Genomic DNA, 20,481 nt, shown 5'->3' with positions numbered 1-20,481 from the left:
TTGTGCTTTTTTAACCTCTATATTTTTCTGGGCCACTGTTTCAGGCTATCAAGTACTTTATTGAAAGAAACAATCCTTACAAAGCTAAAGAGAACAAAGCAGCATCATATTGTGCTAAGGAGGTAGCTCTTGAACTTCTGAAAAAGTAGATACATAATGAGGTAGTCTAGGCTTTGAAAATATCTTATCATTTATAGCTTACACAACCTTTGGAGAATTGCTTTGACATTTTGTCTGCAATTATATGTGCAGCAGTTGCTGGAACATAAAAACCTCAATTGGCATTTGGCTTTGAGTGGTTACTTGAGAGTGAGTGACTTATTTTGGTAACCTAAAATCTGAAATAGAATTTAGAGGCAGCTGACTCAATATCCTTCTAATGGGCTTTTTTTTTCTCTTAATGTAAGTAAAAGTAATGACCAGAATGGTTACATAAACTTAAAAATACCCATTATTAGGTGGCGATGTAGGAATTTCAGTTTTAGGTTTTTGAAATTAATTTGACTAGTCAATTAAAAATTTTGAGCTAATATTCTCAGGGTACTTGTTCTAAGGTATATATCTCAGGTTATAATACTGTCCAATAAAAATATAATACGAGCCACATATAACTTAAAATTTTCTAGTAGCCTTATTTTTCAAAAAGAAAAAGTGGGTGAAAAAAAGGAAAAACACATTTTTTATGTTCTAAGACCCAAACTAAAGGAGCCTGTGTATGACATGCCTTTCTAGTGGAAAGGCAAAGGGAAAGCTGGAGGACAACATAATGACTTTTTAAGCCTCTTCCTGGAAGTGACATATATCACATCTAGCTTATGTCTATTGGTCAAAGCAAGTTACTTGGCCAAGCCCAACATCACTGGCGGGGGTATGTACATTCCTTTTCACAAGCCTTGAAAGCAAGCCACATGGCAGCGAGTGGAGATGTAAAATCTCTGTGGAAAAGAGGTAAATAGTTGGAAACAGTAATAGAGAATGTTTTCTGGGAAAGGTTATTTTTAAGTTGAGATTTAAAGGATGCTTACAGTTTAATTAGATGAAGAAAAGAGGATTGTACGAGAGGGTGTGGTAAGTTTGGAGGTTCTTAATTTTTAAAAATTGAAAGAATTCACTTCTTTTGAGTGAAGTGGGAATGGGGAGGGGGTTGTCTAGTGGTAAGAGATGCAGAAATGGGCTGCATCATGCTGATCCTTGTGAGATAGGCTGAGGGGTTCTACTTGACCTTAAATTTAGTGGAGGCAATTGAAAGTTTGAATAGGAAAGAAGCAGTCTTTTAGGTCAGGAAGATCACTGTGGCTGCAGTGTTGAGAATGGATTTCCAGGCATTGGGACTAGGGGAAACTAGACTATTCACGTGGCCATTGAATAATCTAGACAATAGATAACACTGATCTGAATAAATTTAGTAGTCCTTAATGTAGAGAGAACAATAGATGGATTTCAGAGACAAATGAGGTAGATTTGACAAACTTTGTGATTGATTGGGGAGGAATCAAAAATAATGATCTGGTTTCACTTGGATTATAGTGTCATTCTGTGAAATAGAGAACCTTGGGAGAGGAACAAGTGTTTATTTCTTTTCGTTTTGTTTGTCAGTCAGGGAAGGGGAAACGGAGTATTCAGTTTAGACACTTACATTGAGTCACTGCATGTCCAGATGGAGATGTCCATATTGCTATGGATATATGGGTCTGGAGTTTAGAGAGAGGAGACTGAGTTGGTGAGTTATTAGCATATAGATAGTAATTGAAATTATGGGAATGGATGAGGTGACCCAGCAGGAGAATGCTATGTAGACGGCAGTGATTTTCATTTTTTTTAAAGAGATATGGGGGTGGGGTGGGGGGATGCCTCACCATGTTTTCCAGGCTGGTCTTGAACTCCTGGGCCCAGGCAGTTCTCTCACCTCAGCCTCTGGAGTAGCTGGGACTGTGTGGGTGCACCTCCACACCCTCATTTGAGATAGCAGTGACTTTCAAAGGAGGATAGGAAAGATGTGTATCAGGTTGGAAGGGACATTTCATTGTTTTTTTTTTTTTTTTTTTTTTTTGAGACAGAGTCTCACTTTGTTGTCCAGGCTAGAGTGAGTGCCGTGGCGTCAGCCTGGCTCACAGCAACCTCAATCTCCGGGGCTCAGCGATCCTACTGCCTCAGCCTCCCGAGTAGCTGGGACTACAGGCATGCGCCACCATGCCCGGCTAATTGTTTGTATATATATTTTCAGTTGGTCAATTAATTTATTTCTATTTTTGGTAAGGACAGGGTCTCGCTCAGGCTGGTTTCGAACTCCTGACCTCGAGCAATCCGCCCGCCTCGGCCTCCCAAAGTGCTAGGATTACAGGCGTGAGCCACCGCGCCCGGCCAAGGGACATTTCATTGTTTGAAAAACTATAATAAAAAAATTATTTAAATATATTTGTTTGGAAAAAATTCCCCACTTCCTTTAAAAATAATTTCATAAATCACAGAAAATAAAGCTCAACAAAATCTTGGTTGGTGTAGTGATTTTCTATTCTGTGGCAACCAGAGGATTGCTTCCCTGTGGGAACATACATATCAACTTATAACACCCAGATCTACAGTGAGTGAAGGTACTTCTACTATTGGCTAAAACTACTGTTTTGGATTACCTATGGATTTGTCCCTATTGTTTGCCTTTTCACTGTTCATAACCCTGGAACAAAGAATCTCCCTATATTAGAAATGAACTGGGCACGGTGGTACTTGCTTGTAGTCCCAACATAGCTACTTGGGAGGCTGGGGCAGGAGGATCTCTTGAGCCCAGGAGTTTGAGGTTGTAGTAAGCTATGATGATACCACTGTACTCTAACTTGGGCAACAGAGTAAGACCCTGTCTCAAGAAAAAAAAAAAAGTGAACTATATCCCTTGGAAAGTACAAGAATTGGTAGCTTACTCTCTAGTCGTAGTGTCAGTTTATTGCATAGCATCTGTTGCTGTGCATAGAAGTGAATTAAATTAGTTCCTTGCCATTTGAATTTGAAAGTGACTGGCTGATAGTGAATTCTAGTTGGGGTGGTGTGGAAAGTTGCCAGTATATATGGCACCAACTTACATGATGTCCTCTTCCCCTATCTCCCTCATCAAGACTGTCTAAAAAACAACTGGTAAAGGATATTATAAGTTTAGTGTTATTGGAGACAGCGTAGAGACTGATAAATATTATATTAAAGGTATTTTTAGGAATACTCTTAGGTATTTTATAGAATTTATTAATGTTTTTCAAATTCTCAGAAGCAACAGGTATTTCTAAGGTAGACTGGAAAGCTGTTGGTAAATGATGGATCGTTAGCATATGCGCCATTAACATTTGTATAAGGTTATTCCAAGCTACTGGTGAGACTGATTTGGTCATCTCATCTTACTGTAGACTAATTCTTAAACTTACTGATCATTTGAGTTTTGTAACAAAATTTCACTTACCTTAAATCTTACTCTTCATTGCTTGTGTTTTATTTTGCCTTTATTTTTTTCTAATGAATTTTTAGTATTGTTAAGTCTTGTGAAATGGAACTTCAGTGAATTGAGAAAATCCCATTTGTATATATTAATATATTTGTAAAACTTGAAAAACCATTCTAATCATACTTTAGTCTTAGTCATCTTGTTTTGGATTTGCCACTTGAAAACCCTTATTCCATTTCTATCTTCTCATGATATACATTTTAGAAAGAATACTGTAGATTTTTTTTTCTATATTTAAGTATTTTATGCATATGGGTTAGTTGTTTCTGTTACTTGCATATTGTTTTCCTGAGCCACTGCCAACAGAGAGTATGAAGCCCGCTTGGAAAGGTACAGTGAGCGCATTTGGACGTGCAAGAGTACTGGAAGCAGTCAGCTAACCCACAAGGAGGCCTGGGAGGAAGAACAGGAAGTCGCTGAACTGTAAGTAATAGAAGCATTACATTTTGGCCCTATTTTCACATCATTAGCAAAGGAGGGAATATTAACCCTAAAGCACTATTTGTATTTAAATTTATGGAGCACAGATTGAAATATATTACATTAGTGTACTGTATTGGTGTCTGGGTGCCTTTGCTTAGTAACATTTTGCTGCTAGTAAAGTGTGTAGAATATATATTTAGTTATATGTGCACTTATTTAGGTATTTGCCAGGCCTTCCAGTGTTTTTATTCATGCTGTTACTTTGTAAATACTCTGGAAATATGATTCTAAGCAAAGGATGCTAATATGATCTGGAACTGACTTGGAGGCAGCAAATTAGCAGAAAGAAAGTTTTCTCTTTTTATTTTTTGTAGAGACAGTGTCAGGCTGTGTCTCCCAGCCAGAACTCAACCCTGGTCTCAACCTCCTGACCTCAAGCACCCCTTCTGCCTCGGCCTCCCAAAGTGCTGGGATTATAGGCATGAGCTATCATGCCAGGCCAAAAGTTTGCTTGATTTTGTGGTCATTTGAAATTATAAGATTGGCTGGTCAAAGTGGCTCATGAGTGTAATCCCAGCATTTTGGGAGGCTAAGGTGGAAGGATTGCTTTAGGTCAGAAGTTTGAGACCAGCCTGAGCAACATAGCAAGATCCCATAGAGCTGGGCATGGTGGTATGCACCTGTAGTCCCAGCTACTCAGGAAGCTGGGGCATAAGGATCTCTTGAGCCCAGGAGTTTGAGCTTGCAGTGAGCTGTGATGCCACTGAACTCTAGCCTGGGTTACAGAATGAGACCCTGTCTCAAAATAAAAAAATTATAAGATGTTATTTATACTAGCTGTTGAAAAATAAATACACAGTTTTATCTAAGTGGGAGGTTGATTTGGGATCTTTTTTTTTTTTTTTTTTGAGACAGAGTCTCGCTTTCTTGCCTAGGCTAGAGTGAGTGCCGTGGCGTCAGCCTAGCTCACAGCAACCTCAAACTCCTGGGCTCAAGCGATCCTGCTGCCTCAGCCTCCCGAGTAGCTGGGACTACAGGCACGAGCCACCATGCCCGGCTGATTTTTATATTATATATATTAGTTGGCCAATTAATTTCTTTCTATTTTTATGGTAGAGACGGGGTCTTGCTCAGGCTGGTTTTGAACTCCTGACCTTGAGCAATCCGCCCGCCCCGGCCTCCCAGAGTGCTAGGATTACAGGCGTGAGCCACCGCGCCCGGCCTTGATTTGGGATCTTAAGACATCCTGTGTTGGCCAGGCACAGTGGCTCACGCTGATAATCCTAGCACTCTGGGAGGCCGAGGCAGGCAGATTGGTCAAGGTCAGGAGTTCAAAACTAGCCTGAGCAAGAGCGAGACCCCGTCTCTACTATAAATAGAAAGAAATTAATTGGCCAACTAAAAATATATATGAAAAAATTAGCCGGGCATGGTGGCGCATGCCTGTAGTCTCAGCTACCCAGGAGGCTGACGCAGGGAGATTGCTTGAGCCCAGGAATTTAAGGTTGCTGTGAGCTAGGCCAATGCTACGGCAGTCTAGCCCGGGCAAGAGTGAGACTCTGTCTCAAAAAAAAAAAACGAAAAAAACCCCTGTGTTCCAAGTGCCTAGTTGTCTGGACATTCTCTCAAAACACTAAGAATTTGGCAGTAGGTGCATGCAAAACAGTAAGTAGAAACTAGAGATGATAAAACAGTACTCTTGGGAGTTTGGAATAGATACTTTTTCTCTGGATTTTCTCATTGACTTATCTAGATAACAGATAAATAGAGGGAACATAGAATTTAGTGATCTAATACTATTCTGGTCTTTTGATATATCAGCACCGGATTTCTAGTAATGGCTTCATCAGTGACTAGTAATCAGTTAAGTATGTTAATTTTATACCTTTTTCTTTGCCTGGGTCACTTGTATTGTTTCATCTTGAGATAGTGTTATTTATATATATATATATATATATATATATATGCTGTGTTTAATGTACTAAACCAGGGATTGGCTATCCATTTCTGTGAAGGACCAGTTTGTAAATATTTTAGGCGTTGTAGGCCTAAAGTGGTCTCTGTCTCAGCTTCTCAGCTGTGAAGTTATACTGTGAAAACAGCTAACATATTATGTAAAGGAATGAGAGTAGCTATGTGCTATAATAATAAAACTTCATTTACAGAAACTTGTAGCAGGCTGGATATGGCCTGTTGGCTATAGTTGTCCCCTAGAGTAGCCTGTAAACTTCTTGAGGTCAGGATTCATGTTCAACTTATTCTTGAATTGGTTACAGTGTCTGTGTCAATCCTCTGCATTATATAATAAACACTTACTATTTGCTCTTTGCAAATAGAGGTAACCTACCTTCTCTACATGTTTTTGAGACAAAAATATGTATGTGAAAATTCTGTGCAAATAGAACATACCATATTTAGCCTATGACAAATAATAAAGAGTAGTAAGGAGGTCGATTATTATTGCATGTAATATTATGTACCTGAAAAACCCAAAGAGAATCAAGTGAAAAACTTAGGAGCAAATAAGGGAAGTAAGTTTCAGAATGAAAAATAAATTATTTCCCTACTCACAAAGAGATAAAGTACAGTGGGAATTTAGGGGCTAGAGACACTAACCTGAAAGTGTCATGGAAAACTTCATGGGACTTCATGAAGAAGGTGATGTATGAAGCTTGAAGGATAGTTTGTGCCAAATTGTAGAAGATAAGATGAAGCATTTGTATTTAATTCAGTGAACAGTGGAGGACAGCAATAATATTTGAACAAGGGAGGCATGTGAGTGGAGTTGGGATTTGAAAAGATTAATCTGAAAGCAATGTGTAAGATGAGTTAGGGAGGAGGCAGGTGAGATGTCTATGTAGGCTAGAGTAATATTCAGGTAGGGAAGCAGAGCATTATTGGGAACAGAAAGGATGATATAGATTCTCTAATCCTTCCTGAAAAGAGGGTTCTTTGATCATAACTATGAAAAGCTACTAACTTTCTTCTTGGGAAATCATAATGCACATGAATATTTTAAAGATTTTTTTTTTCTTTTTTTTGAGACAGAGTCTCCCTTTGTTGCCCAGGCTAGAGTGAGTGTTGTGGCGTCAACCTAGCTCACAGCAACCTCAAACTCCTGGGCTCAAGCAATCCTGCTGCCTCAGCCTCCCGAGTAGCTGGGACTACAGGCATGTGCCACCATGCCCGGCTAATTTTATTTATATATATATGTATGTTGGCCAATTAATTTCTTTCTATTTATAGTGGAGACGGGGTCTCGCTCTTGCTCAGGTTGGTTTTTTTTTTTTGTTTTTTTTTTTTGAGACAAAGTCTCACTTTGTTGTCCAGGCTAGAGTGAGTGCCGTGGCGTCAGCCTAGCTCACAGCAACCTCAAACTCCTGGGCTTCAGCGATCCTTCTGCCTCAGCCTCCCGAGTAGCTGGGACTACAGGCATGAGCCACCATGCCCGGCTAATTTTTTATATATATCAGTTGGCCAATTAATTTCTTTCTATTTATAGTGGAGACGGGGTCTCGCTCTTGCTCAGGTTGGTTTTGAACTCCTCATCTCAAGTTATCTGCCCGCCTCAGCCTCCCAGAGTGCTAGGATTACAGGCGTGAGCCACCGTACCCAGCCAAAGATTTTCAAAAGACTTGCAATAGAGAAACTTTAGCTTGGTTTAATCTAGTGAGTATCAAACTTATTTGACCTTAGAATCCATTATAATAGAGGGAAGTTCTGCAGAACATACTTGGGAAATGTTTTACGCAATTTGATAGCTAATAGAATAATAGAGGGTGGTGGGAGGAATTATTAATATTGAAAAAACCCTGAAGTTTCAATATTTTTATTCAAATCTTTCTTTTCTGATTATAAAAGTAGTGTATACTTGTTATAAAAATGTAAATGACACAGAGTTAGTAAAAGAATGTGGACAACATTGTCCAACCTCACTCCCCAGAAATAACCATAGACAGTGGAGTTTTAAAACTGAGTGCCTGGGAGGCTTAATAAAAAGAGAGTTGGTTTTGGGGGCCAGGAAAGGTGTCATGGAATTAAGGAAGTCTGAGGACATCTTGGAAGGATGATTAAGCTGGGAACTGGGGAGGACAGTGGGAAGAGGACAAAGGTAACAAACAGCCTTAACAAGGCAGGGAGACTATAAGCATATATAACTGTAGTCCCAGCTACTTGAGAGGCTGAGACAGGAGGATCACTTGAGCCCAGGAGTTTAAGGTTGCAGTGAGCTTTCATGACACCACTGCCCTTTTAGTCTGGCCAACAGAGTAAAACCCTGTTTGGGGAGTAAAAAAAAGTTAAGTCTTATAAAAAAGAAATGTTTGAATTGACCCGAATTAAATCTCTGGATAGGTTTTTTCTGTGTGTTCTTGGTAGTTAATAACGTGTTTGTTTAGTTTGAAGGAGGAGTTCCCTGCCTGGTATGAGAAACTGGTTTTAGAAATGGTTCACCATAACACAGCCTCCTTAGAGAAGTTAGTAGATTCTGCTTGGTTGGAGATCATGACCAAATATGCTGTGGGAGAAGAGTGTGACTTTGAGGTAAGTGCCTGATTTTTTTTTTTTTTCCTGTGATTTAACTTACTGTCAGAATTGGAGCTTCCAAGATAGATTATAGAACACATTTCTGTGTGTATAAAATTTTGTTATATTTGAAGTCTGCTTTACTTACTATTGAGTATTATAAGGACCAAATTTTGGAACCAAATGTTTAATGTTGTAATAATTGCTATACCATGTGCCAATGTGCCCTTGCTTTCCCTTCTGCTCCCTTTATGATAATTCTGTTATTTTGGGGTTTTTTTTTTTTTTTTTTTTTTTTTTTTTTTTTTGAGACAGAGTCTTGCTTTCTTGCCTAGGCTAGAGTGAGTGCCGTGGCGTCAGCCTAGCTCACAGCAACCTCAATCTCCTGGGCTCAAGCAATCCTACTGCCTCAGCCTCCCGTGTTGCTGGGACTACAGGCACGAGCCACCATGCCCGGCTAATTTCATATATATATATTAGTTGGCCAATTAATTTCTTTCTATTTTTATAGTAGAGACGGGGTCTCGCTCAGGCTAGTTTTGAACTCCTGACCTTGAGCAATCCGCCCGCCTCGGCCTCCCAGAGTGCTAGGATTACAAGCGTGAGCCACCGCGCCCGGCCTGGGGTTTTTTTTTGTTTTGTAATTTTTTTCTTACTTTGTTTAAAAGACTTTTTTTTTTTTTTGCCTTAGATCCAGGGACAGACTGGATCAGATGTGTTTAATCCAAGTCTTCACTATAATTATAAAAGACAGTTGACTTTTTTCTTTTTCTACTTAGTTTGTTTTTAAGTTTTCCAGCTCAAATAGCTAAAGGATGATTATGAAAATGACACCTAACACTAAAAACAATCCCTTTATAAACTTTTAAAAGTTTAAAGTAAGATTCAGGAGAAGGAGAACTAACATTTATTAAATATCTGTATATACTGGATACTGAACTAGTTGCTTTACATAATTCTTGCAGAATCTGCACGGAAATCTTAAGGTGGTAGACAGGCTTAGATATTTGAATAGCTTGTTCAGGTTGATATGTATTGGTTATGAGTGCTTTCAGCTGTGTGCGATAAAATATCTGAATAATAGTGGATGGTACTTCTCAAACTTTAGCCTAAATAAAATTACTTAGAGAACTCCTAAAAATACATTCTTGAGCCTATCCCCTGACAGTTTGGAAGGTCTAGATTGGGGCCTAAAATTTTGCAGTTCTAATAAGCTACAGGAGGGTGATGATGCTGTCCCACGGGGGTAGGGGAGGATACTTTAGATAGCACTGGCTCGACAGTCGTTCTTGATGGCTTTGTTTGTTAAAAGAAAAAATTTAAAATTATATATAAGAATTAAAAAAAAATAAATAGCACTGGCTTAAACAGTAAGGACATTTGATTATCTCATATAATAATAAGTCTTAGAAGTAGGCAGTTCCACGTTCAGTGTAGAGGCTGAATAATATATTGTCAAGGACCTAGACTATTTCTGTTCTGTTTTTCTCACTGTTTTGAGTTTTGGTCCTTAGATTTTTTTTTTTTTTTTTTTTGAGACAGGGTCTTGCTCTGTTGCCCGGGCTGGAGTGCAGTTGCATCATCATAGCTCACTGCAACTTCTAACTCTGGGCTCAAGTAATCCTCCTGCCTCAGCCTCCCAAGTAGTGGGGACTACAGGAATGAGGCTCATGCCCAACCTGGTTCTTAGCTTTCTTGCCTCTTGGTTGTGTAATTGTGACTGTTCAGAGTGAGGAAATGCTTATCTAAGCAGGGTAAGAAAATTTTTCCAGAAGCATAAAACACAAAGCTCCCCTTTTAGCTTTATATGTTATTAGCTAGATCCTGGCTTACATAACCACCCTTAGCTGTAGGGGGTGCTGAGACAGTGAATATCTGCCCTTTTTTTTTTAAATGGGTACTGCCTCATTCTATACCATAGAATGAGTGTTCGTTTTTCTTTTTCCTTTTTTATAAAGCCTCAAAGTAGGCTGGTAAGAGAAGAGGGAGGGGAATGGCTTAGGGTATAACAAATAACATACAACACAGTATATGCTATAGTAGCCAGTAAAGTGGGACCAAGATTCAACTGTGGTCTTATGTTTGTCTGGTTCCAAAGTTCTTGTTCTTTCCTTGTTGTTTTACTGATTTACTATGACTTCACGTATCTCCTAGCTACTACTTTTTTTATTTGTAATGACTGTGATTGCCAGTGGGTTTTAATCACATACTTTATATCAGTCATTGTCCTGGCAGGAAACAGATGGCATACTTAAATGGTGTAATTGAATTGAGTTTAATAAAAGAACTGTTGACAATAGACAATAGTCTGATCAGGATCAAGGAAAACTTAACAAGGAAAAGGGCCAGGCACGGTGGCTCACGCCTGTAATCCTAGCACTCTGGGAGGCTGAGGTGGGAAGATGGCTTGAGCCTGGGAGTTGAAGATTGCAATGAGCTATGATGATGCCACTGGACTCTACCTGGGATGACAGAGCGAGACTCTGTCTCAAAAAACAAGGAAAGGTTAAGTACTTCATAGCTATCAACAGTGAGGAGACTTTACCATTTCTAAATCCCAAGGAAGCAAGCGTAGAGAGTATATACAGGAAAAGAGTATCTGTCGTCATTGAAGAGGACTTTGGTAGTGAGACATACCAACTTGCTAGGGCATTTGGGGGAATAGACACCCCAATGACACTTTTCTTTTGTCATCTGTTCTTCTGCTGATGCTTCCTATGTACTGAACTCACCAGAATCTAAAGGTCAAGGGAGGCTTTTGGAGCACACACCACCATGCCCAGCTAATTTTTCTATTTTTTGTATAGACAGTGTCTTACTCTTGCTCAGCCTGTTCTTAAACTCCTGGCCTTAAGCAGTCCTCCCACCTTGGCCTCCCAAAGTGCTAAGATTATAGGCCTACCCAGTAGTTACCCTCTTAATTTTGCCATAGGTGACTTGTGGAAGAATATTTATAGCAGTATTGTTCATAGTAGCCCAAAGAGGAAATACCTATTAGCAGTTGAATGGATAAGTAAAATGTTAAGGCATAGCAGAAAAAAAAAGTAAACTTGAAAGAAGTCACAGGAGAATACAGTGTGATTCCATTTATAGAAGGCTCAAAACAAGCACAACTCGATAGCTCAGAATGCAGGTTAGTCTGTGAGGGAAGAGGGTAGGCTCACTGGGGCTTCTGAGGTACCGTTAATATTTAGTACTTTAGCCTGCATGGCAGTACACAGGTGTTCATTTTATTATTCATTAAAATGTTTTGCCTACTCTTATGTGTGACAAAAAGTATAAAGTAGTATATGTGATGGACATTTGAAGAGTGTCACAAACATTGCCTCACAGGCTATATTCAGTTTTTTATCCCAACTGTTTGTTGATGACTTATTATATAGAGAGTATATTTTGGGTGCTGGACAAACAGTGGTGACCAAAATCCACAGTTGTTTTTGAGGATTTCATAGTAGTGATGAGACCCATTTAAGAAAAACACAGGGTATTTATGACAGTTTATAAGAAGGGGGTCTAGTTTGACCCCAGATTGGTGATAGTCAGGTAAAGCTTCTCTGAGGAAGTGACATTTAAGGTGCCACCTAAAGGTTGAGTAGGATATAGCATGGGAAGAGAGGCATTGAGTATTTCAGGAGGTAGAGAACAGAATGTGTAAGGATCCTTAGGCAAAAGGAAACTTTAATGCTCAGGAACAGGGCTTCTCAGACTTGGCATTATTGACTTTTGGGGCCAGACAATTCTTTGTAGTAGAGGGTGTCCTGCACATTGTAGGCTATTTAGCAGCATGCCTGGTCTCTGCTCACTAGATGCCAGTAGTACCCCTTCAATTGTGAAAATCAGACATTGCCAGATGTCCTGGGAAAGGGTAGGGGGAATAAAAATTGCCCCTCTGTTGTACTGGGAGAACCACTGTACTAGAAGAACAGGGAGAAAATCAGTGTGGCTAGAGTATATAATAAAATCAAGGATGAGGGGAGAAAGATATGATGGGAATGGAAGTGAGCAAGGGCTGGATTTTGTACAGGGCCTCAAAGGTTATATCATGGTTAGACTCTTATGAGCATTGCAGAACCTTTGCAGGGTTTTAAACTTGTGATTAAAATGATCAAGTCACTGTTTCTAAAAGATAACTATGGCTACAATATGAAGAAATTTATTGAAAGAGTCAGGTGAGTAGATTTGGAGGCTAATATAGTTGTCCAGGTGAGAACTCATTAAGATGATGGCCTTGGCATTGGAAAAAGTGGATAGGTGGGAGACATATATTGGTAGTGGAGAGAACATAGGGATTAGCTGGATGTGGAGGGTAAGCAAAAAGAGATTTCAAAGATGATTCTAATGTGTATTACATTCAAATGCACAGAGAATTACTGGCCAATGTAAAGCTTTCAAGTCAATATAAGACCAGTCCATTAGGTATTACAGTGAAAAAAAACATAGAACTTCAAATCAGAAGACTTGGGTTCCAGATCAGTGTTGTTGCTTTTCATCTGTGAAACTGTTGGCAAGATGTGAGCTTTAGCTTTTCAGAATTGAGTGGTTTGGATACAGATACAAGATAAAGACTCTATAGTTGATATAAAAATAGCTTTATTGTAGTATAATTGACATATTGTAAACCTTACATATTTAACATGTATAGTTTAGGTTGGTCCGAGTGCACTGGTGTTTACTACTAATTGGTCACAACCAGTGTCAGATTCCTTTGTTGCTTCTCCATGCCCACTGCTTCACTTGACCAGCCAATCAGTCAATTAGTCAATCAACCAACCAATAGTTTATGGTCAGGTGTGGTGGCTGATGCCTGTAATCCCAGTATTTTGGGAGGCCAACATGAAAGGATTGCTTGAGACCAGGAGTTCGAAACCAGCCTGAGCAACCTAGCAAGATCCCATCTCTACAAAAAATTGACCAGGTGCAGGGATGTGCCTGTAGTCTCAGCTACCTGGGAGGCTGAGGCAGGAGGATCACTTGAGCCCTGGAGTTTGAGGCTGCAGTCAGATATGATCAGGCTACTCTAGCCTAGAAGTCAGAGTGAGACCATGTCTCAAAAAAAAAAAAAAAAAATACGGTTGATAAGTTTTGTTATATCATATACACCTGTGAAACTCTTACTGTAATCAAGGTAGTAAACACTGTTAACACCCAAGTGTACTGATGTGCTTTTGTAATCTCTCCTTCCTCCTAGTCCTTTTTTCCCCTACCACTGATCTGGTTTGTTTGTTTGTTTGTTTGTTTATTTATTTATACCTGAGACTTCTGCTTTGACCAAATGATCTGTTTTTTGTCACTATAGATTAGTTTGCATTTTCTAGAGTTTTATATAAATGGAATCATTGTGCATTCTTTTTTTGTCTGACATGTTTCACTCAGCAGTTATTTTAAGATGCATCCCTGTTGTTTCATGTATCAAAAGTCATTCTTTTTTTTTTTTTTCTTTTTTTTAGCAATAATCGCGCCTCGGATAAACCTCATTGGCTACGATACTGCCACTGCGCAAAGCTAAAAGTCATTCTTTTTTATTGCTAAGTAGTATTTCATTGTATATATAGACCATAGCAGCCCTTAATGTTTGCTCACCTAATAATAGAGCTTCAAAACACATAAACCAAAACTGCACAGAACTACAAGGAGAAATAGACAAATCACATTTATAGTTAGAGATTTCAGCAATCCCTTCTTCTCAACTGATAGAAAAAGTAGAAAGTCAGCAAGAATATAGAAAACTTGAATAACATTACCAACCAATTTGACCTAATTGTCATTAAAAAACATTTCACCTTAACAGCAGAATACATATTCCTGTCAAGTGCATTTTTACCAAGTAGAGATCATCCTTTAGGCCATAAAAAAGTATCAATAAATTTTAAAAGATTCAAGTCATCCAAAGTGTTAACTCTGACTAAAATGGAATTAAATTAGAAATTCATAACAGATATCTGGAAATCTGTAAATAATTGGAAAGTAAATTATACCCTTTTAACTTACTCATGGATTAAAGAAGAAAGCAAAAGGAAAATTAGAAAGTATTTTGAAATGAATGAAAATGAAAACACAATATATTAGAATTTGTGGGATGCTGCTAAAAGCAGTGCTTAGGAAAAATGTATAGCACTAAATACATCTGAAAAAAAGAAAGGTCTGAAATCATTGACCTTGGCTTCTTCCTTAAGTCAGAAAAAGAAGAGCAAATTAAACTCAGAGTAAACAGAAGAAATGTTAAAAGATCAGAGTGGAAACTAATAAAATTGAAAGCAGGAAAACAACAGGGAAAATAAATGAAATCAAAAACTGGTAATTTGACAAGATCAATAAAATTGATAGACCTGTAGCCAAACTCTTAGGAAAAAAGATACAAATTAAACAATATGAAGAATTAGGAGAGGTGATATCACTGTAATCTTACCGATATTGACGAGATAATAAGGGAATATTATGAACACCTTTGTAAGATTGACAAGTTAAATAAATAGACCTATTCCTTGAAAGACACAAATTTACCAAAACCCCAGAAGTGGAGAACTTAATAGCTCTATATCTATTAAGGAAATTGAATTTGTAGTTAAAATCTTCCCACAAAGAAAACTCCAGGCCTAATTGTTGTCACTGGTGAATTCTACCAAACATTTAAGGAAGAAATAATATCAGTTCTCTGCAAATGCTTCAAGAAAATAGAAGAGGAGGAAATACTTTCCAACTTAATTTACAAGGCCAGCATTACCCTGATATCAAAATCATATAAGCACATCACAAGAAGAAAAACTACAGACTAAGTAAAATCTATATCTGTGTTCCGAAAACTCCCTTGTGAACATAAATATAAAAATTCTAATAAAAATTTTAGCAGATAAAATTCAACACTATATTTAAAAAAATAATAAATCATGGCCAGTGGGTTTATCCTAGGAATGCAAAGTTGGTTTAATACTTGAAGTGAATGTAATTGTCCTTGTTAATAAACAAGAAGGAAAACCATGCGATAAAATTTTTTTCTTTTTAAATTATTCTAAATTCAGCTGACAGTGAGACCAACTGATAGTTTTAATAGACACAGGAAAAGCATTTGATGAAATCCAACATCAACTACTAATAAAAACTCTTAATATGTTATGAATACAAAGAAGCGCTTCAACCTGATAAAGGGTGTTTACCAGTAATCTTCAGCTAACAGCATACCTAATAGTTGAAGACTGAATGCTTGGCCCCTAAGGTCAGGCAAGTTAGGATATCTGTTCTTCCACTTTAATATTGTACTGAAGGTTCTAGCTGGTGTAGTATGTCAATAAAAATAATTAAAAGGAATCCAGATTTGAAAGGAAGAAGTAAAATTATTTGCAGACAACATGATTATGGAACATCTGATGAAATCTACCAATGAAACTGCTAGAACTAAGAAATGAATTCAGCAATATTGCAGGATACAAGATCAATATACAAAAATCAATTTATATTTCTATATACTAGCAACAAACAATTAGAAATTAAAATTTAAAAAATTGGCACCATTTACAATGTCAAAAATATAAAAGAGTAGTCTCCCCTTATCTATGGTTTCACCTTCTACTGTTTCAGTTATTAGCAGTCAATAACTGTCTGAAAATATTAATGGAAAATTCCAGAAGTAAACAATTTATAAGTTTTAAGTTGCAGGCTTTCTTGAGTAGTATAGTGAAATCTTGTGCAATTTCACTCTGTCCAGTCTGGGACATGAATCATCCCTTTCCAGCATATCCATTGCAGATGCTACCCCCCCACCACCAGTTAGTCACCTAATAGCCATGTCAGTTATCAGATTGACAGTCACATGTGTTCAGCTAACCCTTTACTTAATAATGGCCTTAAGTACAAGAGTAGTGATGCTGGCAGTTTCGATAGGTTTCATTTAAGTGAAAAGGTGAAAGTTTTCGATTTAAGACAGAAAAAAAATTGTATGCTGAGGTTGCTGGGATCTACAGTAAGAACCATTCTGTGTGAAATTGTGAGGAAAGAAAAAGAAATCCATGCATAGTGTGTGTAGAGTTTGGCACTATCCACGATTTCAGGCATCCACCAGGAGTCTTGAAATGTATCCCCCTTGTGGATAAGGGTGGAGTATTGTACTTGATGTAAAGCTGACAAAAGATACACAATACCCGTACGGTAAAAATTTCAAAGCATTGCTGAGAGAAGTTAAAGATGATCTAAATAAATATAGTGATACTTTGTTCATGGATCAGAAAACTAATTGTTAACATACCAGTTCTTCCCAAATTGATGTGTAGATTTAACACACATTGCAATAAAATCCAACAGCTTTTTTTGTAGGAATTGCCTAGCTGGTTGTGAAATTCATTTGGAGATGCAAAGAACCTAGCTAAAAGAACTTTGAAAAAGAACAAACTAAGAGATCTAATACTATCTGATTTCAAGCCATAGTTTAAAGATTTTGCATTAACACAAATGGATCAATGGAACAGACTAGCATCCAGAAATAGACACATACATATACAACTGATTTTTTTTTTTTTTGAGACAGTCTCACTCTGTTGCCCAGGCTAGAGTGCCATGGCGTCAGCCTAGCTCACAGCAGCTTCAAACTCCTAGGATCAAGCGATCCTCCTGCTTCAGCCTCCCAAGTAGTTGGGACTACAGGCATGTGCCACCATGCCCAGCTAATTTATATTTTTATATATATATATATATATATATATATGTATATATATGTTTATGTGCATATACATATATGTATATATGTGTGTGTATATATATATTTTTTTTAGTTGTCCAGCTCATTTCTTTCTGTTACAACTGATCTTTGATAGAGGTGGAAAGGTAAGTATAGAAAGGATAGTTTTTCAACAAATGTTTCTAGAACAATTGGATATTCATATATATTTGATTGTTTTTAAAAAATGGGAAATTTTAAACTATGCATATTTCAGGCTAGTGCAAAGATTGCCGTTTGGTCTTCGTATATTGGTACATGAATTTGAACTAGGTTGTGATCTTTTTATTTTTTAGGACTTCATTTCAATCTAGAAGTTTGAGACATAAAGTTGGAAAAATTTCCCTGTAGTTGGATATTTTAATTTCAGTGAATTTTTGTTAGGGGAGGAGGCATGTATATTAGATCAGATGTTCTTAATATTATCTTTAGTTTCTAGTTCTTATTTATTATCTCTGATTTTCTCTCCTATCTCCTTTATAGGTTGGGAAGGAGAAAATGCTCAAGGTGAAGATTGTGAAGATTCATCCTTTGGAGAAAGTGGATGAAGAGGCCACTGAGAAAAAATCTGATGGTGCCTGTGATTCACCATCAAGTGACAAAGAGAATTCCGGTCAAATTACTCAGGACCATCAGAAGAAGGAGGCAGTTGTAAAAGAGGATGAAGGAAGGAGAGAGAGTATTAGTATGTATGATGCTAGCTCTCCTTAGTGAGTTATGAGATCCTATTTATTTTATTATACACAAATCTTTCAGGAGTTCTCTAGCAACTGTGTACTTGAGTCTTTTCAGTAATGTGATTTTGTTAATTTATGATTCAGAAAAACAACTAAAATGTCCATAAAGTGAGTCAAGACTTAAATCTTCCTAAATAATTGAGATCATTGAGAAGTCATTTCCTCTAGTTGTTCGGAAATCTATGTACACATTCTTAGCTATTCAAGATGGCAAAGATGTTTTCCTTTTCTCTTAAAGTAGAAAATATGTACGTATGTGTGTAGCGGGGTGGTCAAGGTAGGAAGGATGAATTATTCTCATCCCTATTGCTCTTCACACTGCAAGCCAATGGAATGGTTTTAAGATATAGTTGACCCTAGGCCGGGTGAGGTGGATCACTATTTTTTTTGGTGTATCTCCAAAAAAAAGATACAGTGGGACCCTTGAACAGCAGAAGTTTAAACTGCAAGGGTCTGTGTATGCATGATTTTTTTTTTTTTTTTTTTTGAGACAGGGTCTCACTTTGTTGCCCAGGCTAGACTGAGTGCCGTGGCGTCAGCCTAGCTCACAGCAACCTCAAACTCCTGGGCTCAAGCGATCCTCCTGCCTCAGCCTCCCGAGTAGCTGGGACCACAGGCATGCGCAACCATGCCCGGCTAATTTTTTCTATATATATTAGTTGGCCAATTAATTTCTTTCTATTTATAGTAGAGACGGGGTCTCACTCTTGCTCAGGCTGGTTTCGAACTTCTGATCTTGAGTGATCCGCCTGCCTCGGCCTCCCAGAGTGCTAGGATTATAGATGTGAGCCATCGTGAATTTTTTTCAGTGAATATTTTGGAAAATTTTTTGGAGATTTGTGACAATTTGAAAAAATTTGCAGATCAACTGTGTAGCCCAGAAATATAAAAATAAGTTAAGAAAAAGTTCTATATGTCATGAAGGCATAAAGCATATGTTAATACTATTTTATTTACTACCATAAAATATATACAAATCTATTGTAAAAAGTTAAACCTTATCAAAATATATACACACACAGATTGCACATGGCGTCATTTGCAGTAGAGAGATGTAAACAAATATAAAGGTGCAGTATTAAATAACTGCATAAAGCTACAGTAGTACTATACTACTGTAATAATTTCACAACATCCTCTTGTTGCTATTGCAGTGAACTCAGGTGTTGCCAGTATTTTCATAAAACTTCATGTGATGCTAATCATCTCCAAGTGAGAAGTTCTTTTGTCCAGTAAATTGCTTATCTTTCGAAGTTCTTTTTTTTTTTTTTTTTTTTTTTTTTTTTTTTTTTTTTTTTGAGACAGAGTCTCACTTTGTTGCCCAGGCTAGAGTGAGTGCCGTGGCGTCAGCCTAGCTCACAGCAACCTCAAACTCCTGGGCTCAAGCAATCCTCCTGCCTCAGCCTCCCGAGTAGCTGGGACTACAGGCACGCGCCACCATGCCCGGCTAATTTTATATATATATATTTGTTGGCCAATTAATTTCTTTCTATTTTTATAGTAGAGACAGGGTCTCGCTCAGGCTGGTTTTGAACTCCTGACCTTGAGCAATCCGCCTGCCTCGGCCTCCCAGAGTGCTAGGATTACAAGCGTGAGCCACCACGCCCGGCCTCTTTCGAAGTTCTTGCATACTTTTTATCATGTTTAGTGCAATACTTTAAACCTTGAATAACATGACAGGACCCAGACAAAGTGCCACCAGTGATCCTGGAAGTGGTCTCAGAAAGCAGAGAAAAGTCATGATAATATAAGAAAAAATTGAATTACTTGATATGTACTGTAGATTGAGGTCTGCTGCTGCAGTTACCCCATTTCAAGATAAATGAATCCAGTGTAAGGAGCACTGTAAAAAAAAAAGAAAAGGAAATTTGCAAAGTTATTGTTGCAGCCACACCAGTAGGCACAAAAACCTTGTACTTTTGCAAAGTACCTTCTTATTTCATGTTGAAAATGCAGCTTTTATATGGGTGCAGGATTCCTATAAGAAAGGCATATCTATAGACTGTATGATTTGTGGAAAAGCAGTCATATGATAACTTAAAGCACAAAGGAAGATGAAGGATCCAAAGTTGGAGAATTTAATGCCAGCAAAGCATCTTTTGACCATTTTAGAAAGGTTTGGCAGGAGGAGTAGCTTCTGCTATCCAATATATAATACATTTAACATATAAAATATGTGTGAGTTTACTTTCTGGTATCAGTAAAGCTTCTAGTCAACAGTAGGCTATTAGTGGTAAGGTTTTTGGGGAACCAAAAATTATATGTGGATTTTTGACTGGTCTGGGGTTTAGTGCCCCTAACCCCTGTGCAATTCAAGAGTCACCTGTATTTCCTTCTATCTATATTGTGTAATCTAAGTTCATCTCAGATGGGAGCTGCTAGAATTCTGAAACACTGTGTCTAAAAGTAGTTTTTAGGGACCTGAAGACTCTAACAATAATGTTTTAAAATGTGAAGAACTGAGACTTTGCTCACTGGGAAAATTATTCAGCCTATGAGGTCTTCATTTTTTTTAAAAAAGTCTATAAAATAAGGAATTTGACTGGACTAGATTCCTTTTGTCTCCAAAAACATGTGTGCACAAAGTGTTTGATGTATGTTGACCCGCA

The 20,481-nt window shown here is 37.8% G+C and overlaps 1 protein-coding gene and 1 pseudogene across 1 annotated transcript in view; one reads left to right on the top strand and one right to left on the bottom strand.

Moving 5' to 3' along the window:
* Positions 1-20,481, top strand: part of BAZ1B (bromodomain adjacent to zinc finger domain 1B) — a 78,587-nt gene that overhangs the window by 5,930 nt on the left and 52,176 nt on the right. The window contains exons 2-4 of the mRNA XM_012742222.2: positions 3,791-3,907; positions 8,305-8,449; positions 17,619-17,820. Of these exons, the coding sequence (XP_012597676.2) occupies positions 3,791-3,907; positions 8,305-8,449; positions 17,619-17,820 (464 nt within the window). The remainder of the gene's footprint in view (positions 1-3,790; positions 3,908-8,304; positions 8,450-17,618; positions 17,821-20,481) is intronic.
* LOC142862534 (uncharacterized) lies at positions 13,826-13,935 on the bottom strand (annotated as a pseudogene).

The sequence above is a fragment of the Microcebus murinus genome, chromosome 19 (genome assembly GCF_040939455.1).
Source record: "Microcebus murinus isolate Inina chromosome 19, M.murinus_Inina_mat1.0, whole genome shotgun sequence".
NCBI lineage: Eukaryota > Metazoa > Chordata > Mammalia > Primates > Cheirogaleidae > Microcebus > Microcebus murinus.
Note: the sequence above shows the minus strand (reverse complement) of the source record. Positions and strands in the feature narration are given on the sequence as shown.